This window comes from Drosophila willistoni (genome assembly GCF_018902025.1).
Source record: "Drosophila willistoni isolate 14030-0811.24 chromosome XL unlocalized genomic scaffold, UCI_dwil_1.1 Seg141, whole genome shotgun sequence".
NCBI lineage: Eukaryota > Metazoa > Arthropoda > Insecta > Diptera > Drosophilidae > Drosophila > Drosophila willistoni.
Window position 1 is genome coordinate 12601993 of NW_025814052.1, and position 17050 is coordinate 12619042.

At 41.8% G+C, this 17050-nt stretch overlaps 3 protein-coding genes across 3 annotated transcripts; 1 reads left to right on the forward strand and 2 right to left on the reverse strand.

Annotated features, from left to right (window-relative positions):
- Positions 1–288: 288 nt before the first annotated feature.
- Positions 289–1451, forward strand: LOC6641331. Its single transcript, XM_002064192.3, has 2 exons — positions 289–596; positions 664–1451. Exons 1-2 carry the CDS (start codon positions 536–538, stop codon positions 1218–1220), a joined length of 618 nt encoding a protein of 205 aa, XP_002064228.1. The 5' UTR covers positions 289–535; the 3' UTR covers positions 1221–1451.
- A 319-nt stretch (positions 1452–1770) lies between these two features.
- LOC111518487 (developmental regulatory protein wetA-like) lies at positions 1771–5708 on the reverse strand. The gene is made up of 2 exons (XM_023175339.2): positions 5462–5708; positions 1771–5324 (listed from the first exon to the last, which is right to left on the reverse strand). The coding sequence occupies exons 1-2, from the start codon at positions 5535–5537 to the stop codon at positions 4111–4113; spliced, it is 1290 nt and encodes a 429-aa protein (XP_023031107.1). The 5' UTR covers positions 5538–5708; the 3' UTR covers positions 1771–4110.
- Positions 5709–10944: 5236 nt separating this feature from the next.
- LOC6641332 (probable cytochrome P450 6v1) lies at positions 10945–13316 on the reverse strand. The gene is made up of 3 exons (XM_002064193.4): positions 12690–13316; positions 11518–12354; positions 10945–11455 (listed from the first exon to the last, which is right to left on the reverse strand). The coding sequence occupies exons 1-3, from the start codon at positions 13155–13157 to the stop codon at positions 11171–11173; spliced, it is 1590 nt and encodes a 529-aa protein (XP_002064229.2). The 5' UTR covers positions 13158–13316; the 3' UTR covers positions 10945–11170.
- Between the last annotated feature and the right edge of the window lie 3734 nt (positions 13317–17050).

A 17050-nucleotide genomic window follows, 5' to 3' on the forward strand; every position in this document is an offset into this window, starting at 1 on the left:
CGCACATTGTTTGTGCCTTTCTCTCTGTGTGTGTGTGTGTGTGTGTGTGCCTGATTTAGCGGGTGTGATATAGATATACCTGACATTGATGCCAGTGATTTGGATCAAGATTATGTCGATTATGATCATAGAAAGCACAAAAAGAAGGGGAGTGAAACAGAGAAAGAGAGCGATAGAGAGAGAGAGAGAGAGAGAGATAGATATTAGTTCCGATAGAATATTCTTTTCACTTACATATATTTTGCTTTGCAAACAAAGTAGTCGCTCACAAAACTGTCATAATTTTATTTCATTCATTTAGCTACGAGAATTTCTAGTTTTCTCATTCAATTTTAGGCTCTCAACCGTGCGCGACATAATAATAGAAAAAAAATTTCAGTTAATTTTTTTTTACTTTGATGATATAGAAAACGAGCGAGCTAATTAAGTGCTAAAAGTTTGGTCAACCAAAAACTAAGCAGCTTGTCACGAAATTCAAAGTGTTGGACGACAATTTGAAGCTCACAAACCGATCCTCGTCATCCTCGTCATCATCATGCAGCGTCATTGGGAGTTGCAAAAGAATATTTTGCATCTTACACAGCAAATGCAGAAAAGTAAGTCACAGGATTTAGTATCCTGAAATTTATCTTTTTCATGTTACTCTTGTTTTTTATTTGTCAGAGCACATTTGTGGCTATTTAAAACCATCAAGAGCATTAGCAATATCATTTACATCAGACAACAGGGCAAAGAAACAGCAGCAACAGTTGCAGCAGCAGTCACGGAAGGATCATGTGGCAAATGGCATGAACAACGGCAACAATGGCAACATGCCCATGAAACTAAAGAATGGGGCACGTATACCAACCGCTGTTAGCTATTTGATCGGCTTGAATCAGAGCTCCCAGATGCCACGCAACGAGTGGCAAATGGCTAACATCAAGTATGGCAAATCAATGAGTACTTTGGAGCAGTCGGCACGTCAATTGTATAAGAATGCCAAACTAAAGTCAACGGTTTGCAAGATGCCGGCCAGAAAAGCTCTGCAACCATCTGCAACGGCAACTGCCACAAATTTGTTTGGAGGCAAAATTAAATGCTTTGCCTCATCCACATCTTTGGCCCAGTTGGATGATAATAAGGTCCAAGCCTCTGCTCTTTCCAAGCGTCTCTCTAAACTATTCTTGGTCGAACCAGATGATGAAGAGGCTTCACCTAATCCAGACCGCGAACCCTAAATGGATACATATACATATATACTATATAACATGTTTTTCTTCACCTTTCTCACCTCAGAAAACACCCCTCACCACCCCTCCACCACCCTTTAATTTCTTTTAACAAACTTACTTTTTCTTTTGTACATCTCAATCATTGGTGGATGACTTTTGTTTTTTTTTAAGCAAAAAAAAACTACAAAAAATTTTCTGTAACGAACTAATGGGTTAATATATTTTCATGCCACAAAAGAAGCGTTTAAGGGGGGGAAGGGGCAAAATAGTGGATAAGAAGTTAAATAGAAATGACTACGAGTAAAACCTGAGCTAAAAACAGGGTTTGGATTTGCCTCTCTAAATTGTGTTTTACTGGTTTAAGAATTATAAAATTGAGCAATTTTTAGTCAAACCATTCTTTGGACAAAATCTGTTTATGATTGCCTAGACAAGTTTTCTTAGTCTTTGACCAAACTAAATGGTTAATTGAATGACTTTTAATGACCCTTTGCGAAATCTCCTGGATTCCATTCTCTTCACAATGGCCCAATTTAATAGATAACAAAAAGGTAAGTTTCAATCTATTTGAACAAATTTATTTTTTCATTAACGAAAGCAGTTGCGTTAATGTATCAAAACGTTCGTCAAATCATTTATATAGCCTCTCTATCTAAGAGAGCGGAGCCGTAATAAGGTAACCAAACATTAATCGCCAAAAGTGAAATCAAAAAGTGCGAAAAGTTATATCCAAAAAGTCCATACAAATTTGTGGACAGCCAAAAAAAAGTATTGTGGTTTAAGTCCATCAGGTTCATGCCGGGTAGTCTCGCTTCGCTCGGTTCCTGCGGGCACTTTACTTGATCGGAGAACCATGCGGATGATGCGGAATCTGCATTAGCTGCATTAGGACAGCCAACAAAAAGTATCGCGACTTAAGTCCATTTTATCAACTCATCATCAGGTTCAGGTCGGGTAGTCTCGCTCCAGTAATCTTGTTCATAGTCAGAGCCTAAAACGCTCGGTTCCTGCGGGCACTGTACTTTATCGGAGAACCATGCGGATGATGCGGAATCTGCATTAGCTGCATTAGGACAGCCAACAAGAAGTATCGCGGTTTAAGTCCATTTTATCAACTCATCATCAGGTTCAGGTCGGGTAGTCTCGCTCCAGTAATCTTGTTCATAGTCAGAGCCTAAAACGCTCGGTTCCTGCGGGCACTGTACTTGATCGGAGAACCATGCGGATGATGCGGAATCTGCATTAGGACAGCCAACAAAAAGTATTGCGGTTAAGGTCCATTTTATCAACTCATCATCAGGTTAAGGTCGGGTAGTCTCGCTCCAGTAGTCTTGTTCATAGTCAGAGCCTAAAACGCTCGGTTCCTGCGGGCACTGTACTTGATCGGAGAACCATGAGGATGATGCGGAATCTGCATTAGATGCATTAGGACAGCCAAAAAAAAGTGTTGTGGTTTAAGTCCATCAGGTTCATGCCGGGTAGTCTCGCTGCAAGGTAGCACTGTGCATTAGCTGCATTAGGACAGCCAACAAGAAGTATCGCGGTTAAGGTCCATTTTATCAACTCATCATCAGGTCCAGGTCGGGTAGTCTCGCTCCAGTAGTCTTGTTCATAGTCAGAGCCTAAAACGCTCGGTTCCTGCGGGCACTGTACTTGATCGGAGAACCATGCGGATGATGCGAAATCTGCATTAGCTGCATTAGGACAGCCAACAAGTATCGCGGTTAAGGTCCATTTTATCAACTCATCATCAGGTTCAGGTCGGGTAGTCTCGCTCCAGTAGTCTTGTTCATAGTGAGAGCCTAAAACGCTCGGTTCCTGCGGGCACTGTACTTGATCGGAGAACCATGCGGATGATGCGGAATCTGCATTAGCTGCATTAGGACAGCCAATAAGAAGTATCGCGGCTTAAGTCCATTTTATCAACTCATCATCAGGTTCAGGTCGGGTAGTCTCGCTCCAGTAATCTTGTTCATAGTCAGAGCCTAAAACGCTCGGTTCCTGCGGGCACTGTACTTGATCGGAGAACCATGCGGATGATGCGGAATCTGCATTAGCTGCATTAGGACAGCCAACAAAAAGTATCGCGACTTAAGTCCATTTTATCAACTCATCATCAGGTTCAGGTCGGGTAGTCTCGCTCCAGTAGTCTTGTTCATAGGCAGAGCCTAAAACGCTCGGTTCCTGCGGGCACTGTACTTGATCGGAGAACCATGCGGATGATGCGGAATCTGCATTAGCTGCATTAGGACAGCCAACAAAAAGTATTGCGGTTAAGGTCCATTTTATCAACTCATCATCAGCTTCAGGTCGGGTAGTCTCGCTCCAGTAATCTTGTTCATAGTCAGGGCCTAAAACGCTCGGTTCCTGCGGGCACTGTACTTGATCGGAGAACCATGCGGATGATGCGGAATCTGCATTAGGACAGCCAACAAAAAGTATTGCGGTTAAGGTCCATTTTATCAACTCATCATCAGCTTCAGGTCGGGTAGTCTCGCTCCAGTAATCTTGTTTATAGTCAGAGCCTAAAACGCTCGGTTCCTGCGGGCACTGTACTTGATCGGAGAACCATGCGGATGATGCGGAATCTGCATTAGCTGCATTAGGACAGCCAACAAAAAGTATTGCCGTTTAAGTCCATTTCATCATCATCAATGGTCATCAGGTTCAGGTCGGGTAGTCTCGCTCCAGTAGTCTTGTTCATAGTCAGAGCCTAAAACGCTCGGTTCCTGCGGGCACTGCACTTGATCGGAGAACCATGCGGATGATGCGGAATCTGCATTAGCTGCATTAGGACAGCCAATAAGAAGTATCGCGGTTTAAGTCCATTTTATCAACTCATCATCAGGTTAAGGTCGGGTAGTCTCGCTCCAGTAGTCTTGTTCATAGTCAGAGCCTAAAACGCTCGGTTCCTGCGGGCACGGTACTTGATCTGAGAACTATGCGGATTATGCGGAGTCTGCATTAGCTTTTGTTCGTTGCGAATCCGATTGACGGCAGATTCCTTAGCTGATCCCAGGTGCGTTTGCAAGTTGTCCAATTTTGCAGCACGAGCACGATGCAAGGCTATGACTGAATTCTCCCGAGAATTTCGACGCCTACGTTCGGTCCGTTGTCTTTGAGCCTGCACATCAGCATTATCCGAGTGTGCATTCGTTGGAGTATAGGCCGGGTAATGAAATTCAGGCCGCATGTGGCTTGAGGACCGCCTGCGCAGCTGGCACCTCTGGGGTCTGTAACGCAAGTCGGATTCGAATTGATATTTACCCAAGTCAGAGGGAAGTACTCTAGGCGATGAAGAGCTTCTACCATTATATTTACTGGTTCGGTTCCCAATAAGTAGTTCATCAAGTTTCACGTCTTGCTTTTCCATCAAATCCAGCAGTCTCTCTTTGATATTTACCCCGCGTCCTTGGCCGTGGAATGCAATCGGTTCTGTATTGATAGGACGATGTGTGTTCCTATCCAGTGAAAGGTCCACTTGCTTTCTGCGACGTAACTGGGATTCAGGCTTTGGCTTCAATTGTTTTACAGCCTTCGCCTGGATTTCTTGGGGAAACACGTACCGTTCATCCTTCTTTCGATGGTGAAGCTGGTGATGGTGCTGCTGGTGGTCCTGGCGTTGACGATGCTGAGCGTTCCTCTGTTGATGTTGTTCGTTGTGCCGATGGTACTGCTGGGGTTGCTTGTGGGGTTGCTTGTAGGGCTGCTCGTCTAGCTGCTTGTGGGGCTGCTGCTTGGCCTGCCGCTTCGCCTGCTGCTTCGCCTGCTGCTTCGCCTGCTGCTTCGCCTGCTGCTTTTGCTCGGCCTCCCAAAGTCTGTTCGCTTTTATTCTCTTCTCATAATTCGCCTCGTTTCTCTCCTCAACGGTAAGAGGACCGGTATTGCGCCCCTCATCATCTTCTCCTATATACCTTAGGAAAGGCACATACGTCGGGTTGCGCACTCCAAATCTTTCGGAACAGTTAGCGATCGAGGCCCTCTGAGTTAACTGGTGTTGAGAAAATTGTTTACATATCGCGAACTGGGGCTCTGTTATGTAGCGAAACTTCAGACTATTGGGGCCGGGGTAAGGATAAAAAGGCAGGAACTTCAATGCTGTGGATGTCTCTGCAAAATCAGGAATTAGAGAATGGGGAAAATCAGAAAACTGCATTTCACGCCCCCCTATTGTTTTGGAAACCCTTGGGTCTTATATATATTACTTACTAGTCCACATCCTTGAGGATGTTCCGCATATTACTTACCGGTTCTTAACCCCATTAACTGGCGCAGCATGAACGTTGTTTTTGTATTCATACAAGTTATACTCTTCTTTAGCATTTCTGACACTTTTAACTCGACCACACACTATATAAACTTAAAAAATTTAAAAAAAACTTGTAATTTAGCACTAGGTGTTCACGCAGGAATAATCCTTTAAATTTATATGTTTTTGAAAATAAAATAGAATTTTATTCCGAACTGGCTGTTGATTTGAACTGAACTGATGAAACATGGGTTTGCGTTCCAGGTACATTGACCAAAATCGAATCGACCAGGCCAACTAGATTGAAAAGTCCAAATTTGTGTGGAAATCAATGCCAACTTTGATATGAAAATATATCGATATTTTTGATTCCCTTCTCACCCTTAGATTGCGGGAAATTATATGGCAGATTGACACTTTAGCTCAAATGAGGCAAAACAATGATACGAGCTAAGCAGAGACAACTTCATCGTCATCATCATACATAAATGGACAACCATGAAATTCACGGGAAAATCGCTGCATATAAAATGAAAATGAAAATGGTAATGGAAACGAGAACTCCTGACATATTTTATGCATTTGCCTGGCCTGGCGCTACTTCACTTCAAAGCCATCAGCACAAAGAAAAAAGTAAAGGAAAATAAGAAAAACGAAAGCGCACAGAAAGAGAGAGAGAGAGAGAGGGAGAGAGATGGAAAACGAATATAAAAAAGCCGAACAAATAAATAAATAAATAATTTCGACTGCATAATTTATGCATTTAATGTAAACAGACAATTTGGCTCGCACAAAGTCATCAAGCTCCTGGAACTTGAAGTTCATCATGATGAGGATGACAATGAGGTTGGCAAGGGAAGAAGGCAGCAACTTGCCCACTACAAAGGCAAAGCAAGAACTTATCTATAGAAACGAGCGAGAGTCACTCCAAGAGTTGTGCAATATATATAAAGTCATTTCAAATGAGGCTTCAATGGTCTTGTTTAACACTGTGAGGTTAAAATATTTGTAGTCCAAATGCTGATGGTAATTTATCGTATAACGAATATCCGATTCGTTCGCTTCGACCTTCTAGTTATCAAACTGAATTCTATATCCTCTTATCTGTTTAAACCATTCCTCTTGTGATTCTCTATGGTATGTACTTTTAAAAATATATAACAACAATATATAATTGAAATTTTGAAAGCTTTGGTATCACCTCTCGCAGGCAGTGAAAGTACAGGAAAGTAAATGGAAAACATGATTTTTAGTTGCTCAAGGAACTTACTAGATTGAGGGTTGGACTCAGGCTCAATAGAGGCCAAAAAGGAGGACCACTTGATGAGCAAATCAGGGCTCATGGATCATTGTCATAGCAAATTGGAACTTCCTTTGGGAGTCCTCATTTGACGATGATGACGGTGAGTGGTGAGTGGTGATGTAACTCCCCGAACGCACACTAAGGACACGGATACACACGCAGGGCACAGACTGGAGGCAGGTAACCGATTCAACCTTACAACGTAACACGAAACACTCACAAAATGAAACGGAACAAAACTGACGAGAAAAGAGAGACGAGCAGGAAGTGCAATGCATATTAATGCCACTGATTGTGCCGCACAGATAACTAAGATGCGATAAAAACCTAGATACAGATACTGAGAGATGTAAGCGAAGTCGGCTACTTGAATTACATTTACATGGACCTCCCCCCGCACACCCAACAACCACGAGAGAGAGAGAGACAAAAACCGTCCTAAGTACATTAACAGAAGATGCGAATCAAACGAGATCTTTGTTGCAGTTTTTACTTATTATGTCAGAGGCTCGGATGGATGCATCGATATACATACATATATATATGTATATGTTTAGATGAATGGATGGATTCATTCATGCTTTTCTACAGTCTGTTTACCTTACCTTATGTATATATGTATACATATCTGAGATGGAGGATGAGCAGCAAAGAGATTGCATATAGATGAACAGCCGAAGATATGCATAATGTGCGAAATTGTCTCATCGTTCCTCAGTCTCAGTGTCTCTCTGTCCCTCTGTCTGTCTGTCAGTCGTAAAAACTTTCAGAACAGAGATCAAAGTGTGTGGCGGCGCCCACATGAAAAGCGAAAAACGCAAAGGCAAAACTAAACAAAAAAAAAATGGTAATTAATTTTACTTTGTTGCAAATTAAAAATATGTAGGCAATTGATTTTGTTCTCGAATTTGGGACCAAACAGTTACAAATTTCGATTACTTTCAATTGAATTCTTTCACAAATAGAAGAGAATTTTTCAGGGTTTTCAAGTCCTTTTTCGAAATACTCCTGATCAGTATTTTGGAATGTTTAAAGAATGTTTTCTTACGTTTTTTTAACGAAATTGTGCCCTAATCTTTTCATATTTTTTTAACTAGATTAATTATTATAATTGCTTTAGATTTATGTACAAAGGCTTCTGGGATTTTGCCTAATCACCTAAAATATAAACAGTTTCCATACAATATTTCAATTTTATTAATTAAAAGTGTCTCACAACACCCAAATTTAAAAAGTTTCCTCGACTTCGAATCGAGTCTAATGTTGATATTGTTTTCAGTTAAGAATTTCTTAACTATTAACTGATTGCATACTACCTAATAGAATACTGCTTCAAGTAGGCCAGGAATAAACTTGGTTATCATCCAAAAAAATACCAATTATAATCAATTTATTTTTGAAGTTTACAAAATATTTAGTGTCAGTTACAATTTTATGATATCCTTAAGAGCCGGTTCTCATACGAAATGTTTCTTGGAACAACTGTTTACAAAAAATTACTATAGGCCATGGTTCATTAGCCAAAAAATGACGTCTTCTTGCTGTTTTGTCTACGTGAACGAGCATTATAACATTCATAATCTTTTACGGCAATTGAAATATTTCGTTTGACAACCTTAATTAGTTTGTAACGTGGAATGGGATGGGATGGGATGGGATGGGATACCAACTGTCTACTTCCGCTTAACCATTTGACATGTGTATTGTGGATAGTGGATGGTGGATGGATGATTGAACTTGGTGCAACAGCAATTTGGGCTCATTAAAATGAATGCACACCGCGTGAAGCTGAAGGAAGAAACGTTTATGTGTCCAAGCTGTGGATGAGAAGGAGACCCCAGAGGAGATGGAGTTGGCGATGGTGAAGAAGTAGTTGTAGCTGTAGTAGTAGTAATAGTAGGTAGTAGTAGGAGTAGGAGTGTCATTGCATCGTCGTCGCCGGCGTCGACAACATGTGGGAAATGAGCAATAAAAACACAAAATAAAAAAACAAAAACCCAAAAAAAAAGGGGCCCAGGAAATCGACGACGAACGAAGACAATAGAATTGCGGCGGTCGGTTTGGTTCGTTTCGGGCCTATACTTAGTAATTGTTGGCGTTGGTCATGGTGAACCGAAACAACAGCAACTGACGGACACAAACTTGCAGATGGAGTTAAAGGCTAAGCCGGTGGAGAGGGAGGAGGGGGAGTAAAATTGAAGAACAAGTGCAACCTACAACACGTGCGTCGCGTGGGAGCATTCACATGCAAACCGGCCTATAACAGTGAGCGCAATTTATCCATCGACAAGCAATAAGTTGGCTACAAAATCGGTATTAATGGAAATGAAATATTGCTTCGATTTAGTTGTCGTAGTTTAGGCTTAATATAGTCAAATGAACCAACTTTTTGTAGGTATACTTTATTGATTAACTGTATCTATGTCCATATACGTACATTGTGATTCTTGGCCTGACCAGGGTCTAATTAGGTGCCCTAATGCCATGTGGACGACGACAACAACAACAACAACAGCTGCTCTTCTCTCTCTCTCTCTAACTCTCTTTCTCTCTGTCTTTTACCGCTCATCCTTTTATTTAATTTTCTGGTGTTTGCGTAGGTTTATGTAAATTAGCCCCAGGGCCAGCAAGTGATTCCTAGAAGGTTAACCAGCCCAACTCTTTCGTTCTTTCCATTCACATGAATAAGACAAATTTTTATTTTGTGTGTGCCCATATATACACACACCCAAACACACACACACACGCACACACGCACACACGCACACCATTTCCATTTACATATAGCACATAGGCAACGGTTTTTCCTTTTTATGACATTGCGCACCCCGTTGTAAACCCTTTTTGGGAGGCGGCGGCAACCGGCATAAGCGGCATAAGGTCCTAGCCCGATCCTGCAGACCACCGTGATGGCCGTTGGCCGTTGGCCACTAGCCGCTAGCCACTGGCCACTGTTGATTTTTCGCGGTCTAATAAAACAGAGAAACAGTAAATAGAGAAAATAATAAAAGGAAAAAGTAAAAACTAACAAAAGATCCCGAGAAAGAGTTGGATTGCATTTGTGTGCGTTTCCCTTTCCTAGGAAATCACGACCAGGAAAACAGCAGCAGCAACAAAATCAGCGGCCTTCTTTGTGCCTTGGGTGTGAGCATTTGCATAACCCGCCTGTCGACGCCGTAAACTCAACTCAAAATCCCAAAAGTGAGAGAGCCAGACCTGCTAATCCTTTGGTTTGAATATGTGATGTTTAATAATTGATACCATTTGCTTTCAATAGTTCGTTTAATGTCGCCTAGTCATAAGAAACAATTTGTTATATGTCTTAAAGGACGACCCATATGATAATATCACAAAGGGAGATCCTTTAAATGCTATACTGCAAAACAGGTTCATCGGATCCTTTTAAAATGCTTTAAACTACAAATTATTTGAGATCCTTAAGAAGTTCTATTCTGTTTTCTTAATCAAACAAATGGAATCCCCAATTAACTATCTATCGTCTCATTCACATATGTAATATGGGATTATGTTTCAATAAAACGGATTTCAAGACCTTCTAGAGAAAGTTAATTGATTCTTTTGATGGTTAAAACTCACATCTTATAAATGATTTATTTTAAGTATTAAGTCTAAGCTGATACGAACACCTTGCCCCACCTTATATGGCTAATTCTGTCTACTTTAAGACAAACAGGTCGCTTCATCATAACCCCGAGAAAATATTCGATTTTAGTAAATAAATTGTTTAAATATAATGAGTATATAAAATAAAAAAAAAAACTACACACTAACAATAATTAACTGCATAAAACGTTAGCAATTTCTAATGATTGTTTTGTTTTTTTTTTCCGGTTTTCAAATTGGCATTACCGACCGACTAGTTAGTCTCGACTACTACTGTGTGCTAAACTTTGATATTTGCTAATAACTAATGAATGGGTGAGTGACGGGCCCATTAACAGCCAGGCGGATGGATGACGTAGATTTGGTAGTATGTTTGATATTGCGCCCGATCAGGCCACTGGGCAAAGGCCTTGCCTTTAGACTGATAAGAGCTATCAACAATTGTGTTCAATTTTCTGGTTTTTGGGTCACTTCAAAATACGATAAAAATATATGTTCAATATTAGAAAAAAAGAAAAAAAATATAGGTATATACTTAAAAAAAAAAATGTTTGTTTATATCGACTGCATTTCATATGTTTAAAAAGAACATAGCAAAATTTATTTTTTTTTTCTTGTGTTTTCTCTTTTCATTATGTGTGTGTGTGTGTGTGTGTGTTGATAGCGTGCCAAAAGTATTTACAATTAATATGTATATGCTGAATCCAGATGATGTATATAACAAAGATGATTTGATTTGGATAAGCTATGTATGTATGTGTGTGTGTGTGTGTGTATATGCTATAGATCGTAACAGTCAACAATTTTGAGGTAAATGCTATGCTCGCTGGCAAGTAAAGCGAACTTTGGATCGAAGCTAATTTGCTCCACTGTCTGATCGCACAATTCGACTTGATGCTGTCGTAGAAAGTATATAAGTCCCAATTTGATCTGCAATTGTCCGATCTGCATTCCAATACAATTATGCGGTCCCGCACCATATGGCAGATATGACATTGGCACTTGATGAGACTTATTCAATGCAGTGAAACGTTCTGGATCAAAACGCTCCGGATCGGGCCAATACTGAAATGTAATGGAATGGAATGGAATGAGTGGAAAGACCTAATGGAAAGAACTTAACTCACCTTAGGATCGTGATGTATGGCCAAATTGGATATGTATATGGGCATACCCCGCCTGGCATAGCACTCGGCATGCGGACGCAGAGAGTAAAATCGTTTCTTACTTGTCGGTGTACATTCCCGCTCTAGCAACGGGACAATGGGATACTTTCTCAGTGTCTCCTCGACAACCATGCGCAGATACTCCATGCTGGCAATGCGCTCGTAGCTTAGGGATTCGCTGCCATCGTCGCTTTGGAGGCGAAACGCTTCGCGTATCTCGCGGCGCAGGCGTGCCTGCATCAAGGGTTGTTTGGCCAACTCGAATAGGGCAAAGGACATACTGGATGAGCATGTCTCAATGCCAGCCACCTCGAAGCTGGCCGCTTGGGCGGCTAGAAAATCCTGATGATGGGTGAAATGCGATTTATCCTGCTGCAGATCAGCCTCCTTTTTCAATGTTAAAAGCATTTCGATGAGATCATTGCGTAAAATGCCGCCACGTTCACGCTCCTCGATGACCAATTGGATCACACGGCGCAGGAACTCCGAATGGGATTCGGTGAAGAGTTTCGAGCGCAGCAGCGGCACCAATTTGGGCAAATAGAATATCACAAAAAAGTCAATAATTCGTCGCATGTTGGGACGAAAGATATCCTGGCAATGTGAACCGATTTCCGATTGTGTGTTCCGCAGACTGTACGATCTCAAGCCGAAGGCAATGCTGGCTATCATGTCAGTGTTGTAAAGATCACAGATATCCTTGATGCTAACAATGGCTCCACTACGATCAGAGGTTGAGTCGTCACGACGTAAGCTGCGCATTAAACGTTTTAAGTACCATTCCAGATCGCAGCCAATCTGCAGGAGATACCCATAAAGAGAGATAGAGAGAGAGAGTAGGAGAGAGAGAGAAAGAGAGTGGGAGTTATTAATGAGAGCAAATTGCACTTTGAGATCAAAAGAGAATTATATGTATATAAGAATGCCAAAGCACACCCACATGGGCCACAAGTGTTGGCTCGTTTCTCATTTTGTGTTGACCAGTGTCAATACAAATTTTGTATGTATGAATATTGTTTTTGTTTATGCATGCTTTCGAGTGTGTGTGCGTGTGTGTGCGGGGGGGCTTGACTTTTGCGCTTCTCTGATCGATTGTCAGACTCACTCACTCACCCACTGACTGACTCACTCACCTCCTCCATTAGCGAAAACATTTGCTTGATCTTGGCCTCCGTGAATGCGGGCGAGAGTCTGGTGCGTATCTCACGCCATTCCGCCTGTTTGGCAAAAAATAAATTCAATGCACCCATTTTATCGTGCCGCAAATCGCATTTGGCAAATCGATTCGAGAAGCTGACAAAATCCTCAATTAAGACGGTTCGCACCAATTCCAAATCGCGTATTAATAGTGCCGGCTGATGAAACAAATATATACCAATAACTGGCTCTCTCTGAAATCGCCGATCGAAATAGAAGCGACGAAGCTGCAGGGCAAACGACTCCTCCAACTTGAGTACCTTCTTCAGATTACCCAGCAACGGAATGGGCTGAACGAATTTCACCCGGCGACGTTGCCAATAAACGTAGGTGCGACGCGACCAAATGAACACAGCCGTCAATATGGTGACAATACCCAGCAATATGTTGGTGGAGTAAGCCATGTCTGTGTGCGTGTGTGGGTGTGGGTGTGTGTGATGAGACTTCGCGGTTATATATGTATATGTATATTAGAGCCACATCAGAATAAAATCTACTTAAATTATATCACAATTAGAGGGATTAATTAAAATGTTTTTCTTGTTTTTTGTTTGTTGTTTTAAAATTTGTGTGTGTTTTTTTTGTTGTTTTCTTTTATAGTTTTGTGCGGCAACGCACATCCAAAACAAAACGCGAAACAGATGATGATGACGACAAGAAAAGAAGGGAAAAGGAGAGAGACGGAGATAGAGAGTGAGAGAGAGAGGCGAGCGTGGTAATAGTAGCAGTAACAGCAGCAGCAGCAGCAGAACCGTATGAAAAACGCACGCCAACTGGCTTCAACCACAGAGCTCCACAACAGACCGAAGCAATGTACCCACCGACGACGACGTCGACGTCGACTGCAGCTGCTGTTGTTTGCGTTGGCGAGAACGTTGGCAAAGCTCTCTGCCGGTGATTATCAACAAAAAACTAAGTAGAAAAACAAAAACTCATATAAACCACATACATACACACACTCACACACACACATGCATGAATATGATATATAAATGTATGAAAATATTACAAGTCCTAAAGTCGAAATGTTAATACTCTACCAATTTAATTGCCATTATGTTAGACAACTGTGAATACTCTGCGAAATTGTCAAAACAGAGAGGAGAAGCAACTTTCTCTTGGCATTGAACTCATGTGATGACAAGAGAATGGAGAGACTTTTCTTTTGGTAAGGGTATAGACAACTTTTTGCAGGGCTGCAGCGCAAAAAGCAGAACCAACGATATTGACAGGCCGCAGCAACCGCAGGTTTTGCAGTACCGTTCCTTCCGCTCCAACTCCCCCGCATTTCTTCGACTGCGGCACAAGACGCGACGCGTCGATGCTTTGTCTGTCTTCTCCTTCGTCGTCGTCGCCGCCGCCGCCGCCACCACCACTGCTGACGCCTTCGTCATTGTGATTAACCGCAAAAGTGTTTTGCGGGGTCCATTTTGGGGGCAGCGACGCAACGTCAGCGCTAAAAGATCTGCCAAGACCCGGTCTCGGGCAAAAAACAGCACAAGAAGCAAACAAAGAAAGAGCAAAAGAGAAAAGCAAAGAATTGAAAAATCATTGACAGCACAGTGGGACCGAGCAGCAAGTGATTCCGCAGAGAGTTAAAATAATATCTTTAAATTAATTAAATATGCTTTACCAAAAAGAAACAACTTTGTAATTTATAAAGTGTTCATTTGTCGTATACGTAATGCGTATACATAGATATATACGTCATCACATGTTCACTTATTTTTTTTACAACAGAAAACGAATCTATTTGTTTTTTTTGCATTGCCCCACTGTGGCCCCCATCGAAGGGGCACACAAAGTAGACCGCAAACTAAATGTGATTATTAAAAGCGAAGCACCGATAGGCGACAAAAAGCGGCGAAGAATGCCGCACGCTCCACGTGACAAACATACGAAGCAGAAGAGAGTCCAAGACCCGCAAGAGAGAGCGACTGAGAGAGCGGTTTGTTCTATAAATAAACGTGCCCCCGTATGCTTTCATTTCGTTTCTTGCTTATCATCGACCAGGGACGACAGTTTCTACCTACCTACTGGGGGGCCACCAGTTGACTAGGGCTGCACACTCATTCACTTGCAGGTTGCGCGCCAAATAATATTGAATTGAAATCTTCAAGTGAAATGTGTTATTGTCTGTCTCTCTAGCTGTGTGTGTATGTGTGTGTGTGTGTGTCTTGTGTCCGTAACTCAATTGTTGCAACAAATTGCTGTAGACAGACTAAGAGACACATTGTTGTTGGGAACCTTTTGTCAAGTGCAGGAAATCGGAAACTCCGTTTACAATAAATTGACAGAAATTAGCACTTTTCTTTGTATGTGTGTGTGTGTGTGTGGGGAAAACTTTCACGTTTCTTCCATACACACATGGCACAGAGCATCTTAGCTTTGGCATAGACTAAAGAAACAAATCGGAAGATTGAAGAAACGTCATAGCTCTACTACTACTCCTCCATAGTTTTTTAAGAGAGAGAGAGAGAGAGAGACACAGAGAGGGTATTTGCTAGTCAGTGTTTAGGGCCAAAAGACTTTTCTTGAAAATTGCATCTCCAACTCCTGCTTGAGAGTTTTGTAAAAAGATGGACTGACTACAGTTACAGTTACAAATGTGCAACATTTCCGGGACCCTGAGACACCAAAAACTGTTGGCCACATTGATGGCACACACACACACACACACACACACTTGCATACAAAGTGGAATTGTTGAATGATGAGGTCGTGGGTGGAGGGGTTGGAGTCAGAGAGACTTGCTTTGATTAAATTTCACGCACGACCGCATAGCAAGGGTTGCTTCAATTGGATTGGGATGGGTTTGAGTTTGGGTTTGGGTTTGGGACTCCGAAGACACACGTTGACATGCGACGATTTGCATTTGTCTTGCGCAAGTGTTTGGTTTTGGGATTTGGATTGCTTAGTGTGAATGTGTGTGTGTGTGTGTGTGTGTGTGTGTGTGAGGGCGGGATTGGTGATGTGTCAATAATCGGCGTTGCTTATGCATACAATGACTCTGTAAATATGCACATACAATACGTACGCGCGGCACTTGTCGCTACACTCCCTTCCCTTCCCTTCCCCTCCCTTACCATTCCTTTCAACCCCCCTCTCACAACTTCATCATCCACATCTCTATCTCTCTGATGAAGGCATCAAAATCAGCTCAGTGCAAATCAAAGCCGTCTCAATAAACAAATAAACAAACAAACACACACACACACAACAATTGCACATTTCATGCCGCGTACAAGGGACAACAATGAGATTGTGGGGAACGAGAAGGAAGAACAAGTCACGGCGGTGCAGTGGGAGGCTTACCATCTCGGGGATTTACTGTTGCTATTTAGTTTACGGCTGCGACGACTTTGTTTTGATTCCATTTATGCTGTTGACATTGGAAATCTTTTAATTATTGTCACGCACCTCCCTCGGTTCTGAATCTGGATGGATGGATGGATGGATGGATGGATGGGTAGATGGATGGAGCATATGGTTTTCATCCCACTCCCTGCAACCCATGTTGACAATTTGGTTTCTCTCTTTGGTCAGGTCTGGGAATCTGAGCAGGTGGTTTGCCATGCTTAAGTAGGATAAAAGACGCAATTGGGTTACCATTCATTAAGTTGGCTATTTGTATTAATATTTAAAAATAAACTAAAAACCAGAGGGCCGAGGCTAACTTCGACCGCGTCAAAGTTTGTATACCCTTCCAACTTTTACCTATTGCTTTCCTTACCTATTGCCATCAAAGTGGAAAAACGTTTAAGCTAAAAGGGCTAATGTTTCCGAAAGAACGGCCAAGATATTGATCAAAGTCACTGTTTTCCACCGATCGTTCCTATGGGAGCTATATGGTTTAGTAACCCGATCTTGATCAAATTTGGCATAGTCGTTTATATGTGTTAGTCACTGTTAGTGACTTTGTCGTTTGTATGGGAGCTATATGATATAGTGATCCGATCCGGATGAATCCAAGATATACGACCCCTGCAGTATATACAAGCCTACATGCAAAATTTCTGTAGCTCCAACGGTCTAGGAGGAGTTTGCGTTGATCCAGACGGACGGACGGACATGGCTATTTGAACTCGTCTCGTCGTGCTGATCAAGAATATATATTCTTTATATGGTCGGAAATGATTCCTTCTATGCGTTGCACACTTTTGACCAAAATTAATATACCCTTTTTGCAAGGGTATAATAACTAATGGGCAAATAGTTCAAAGAGGTTAAAGAGTATTTTGCTAAATTATACATGGTTAGTGTATTAGATTTGTGTAAATTCATCACTTTCAGTTTT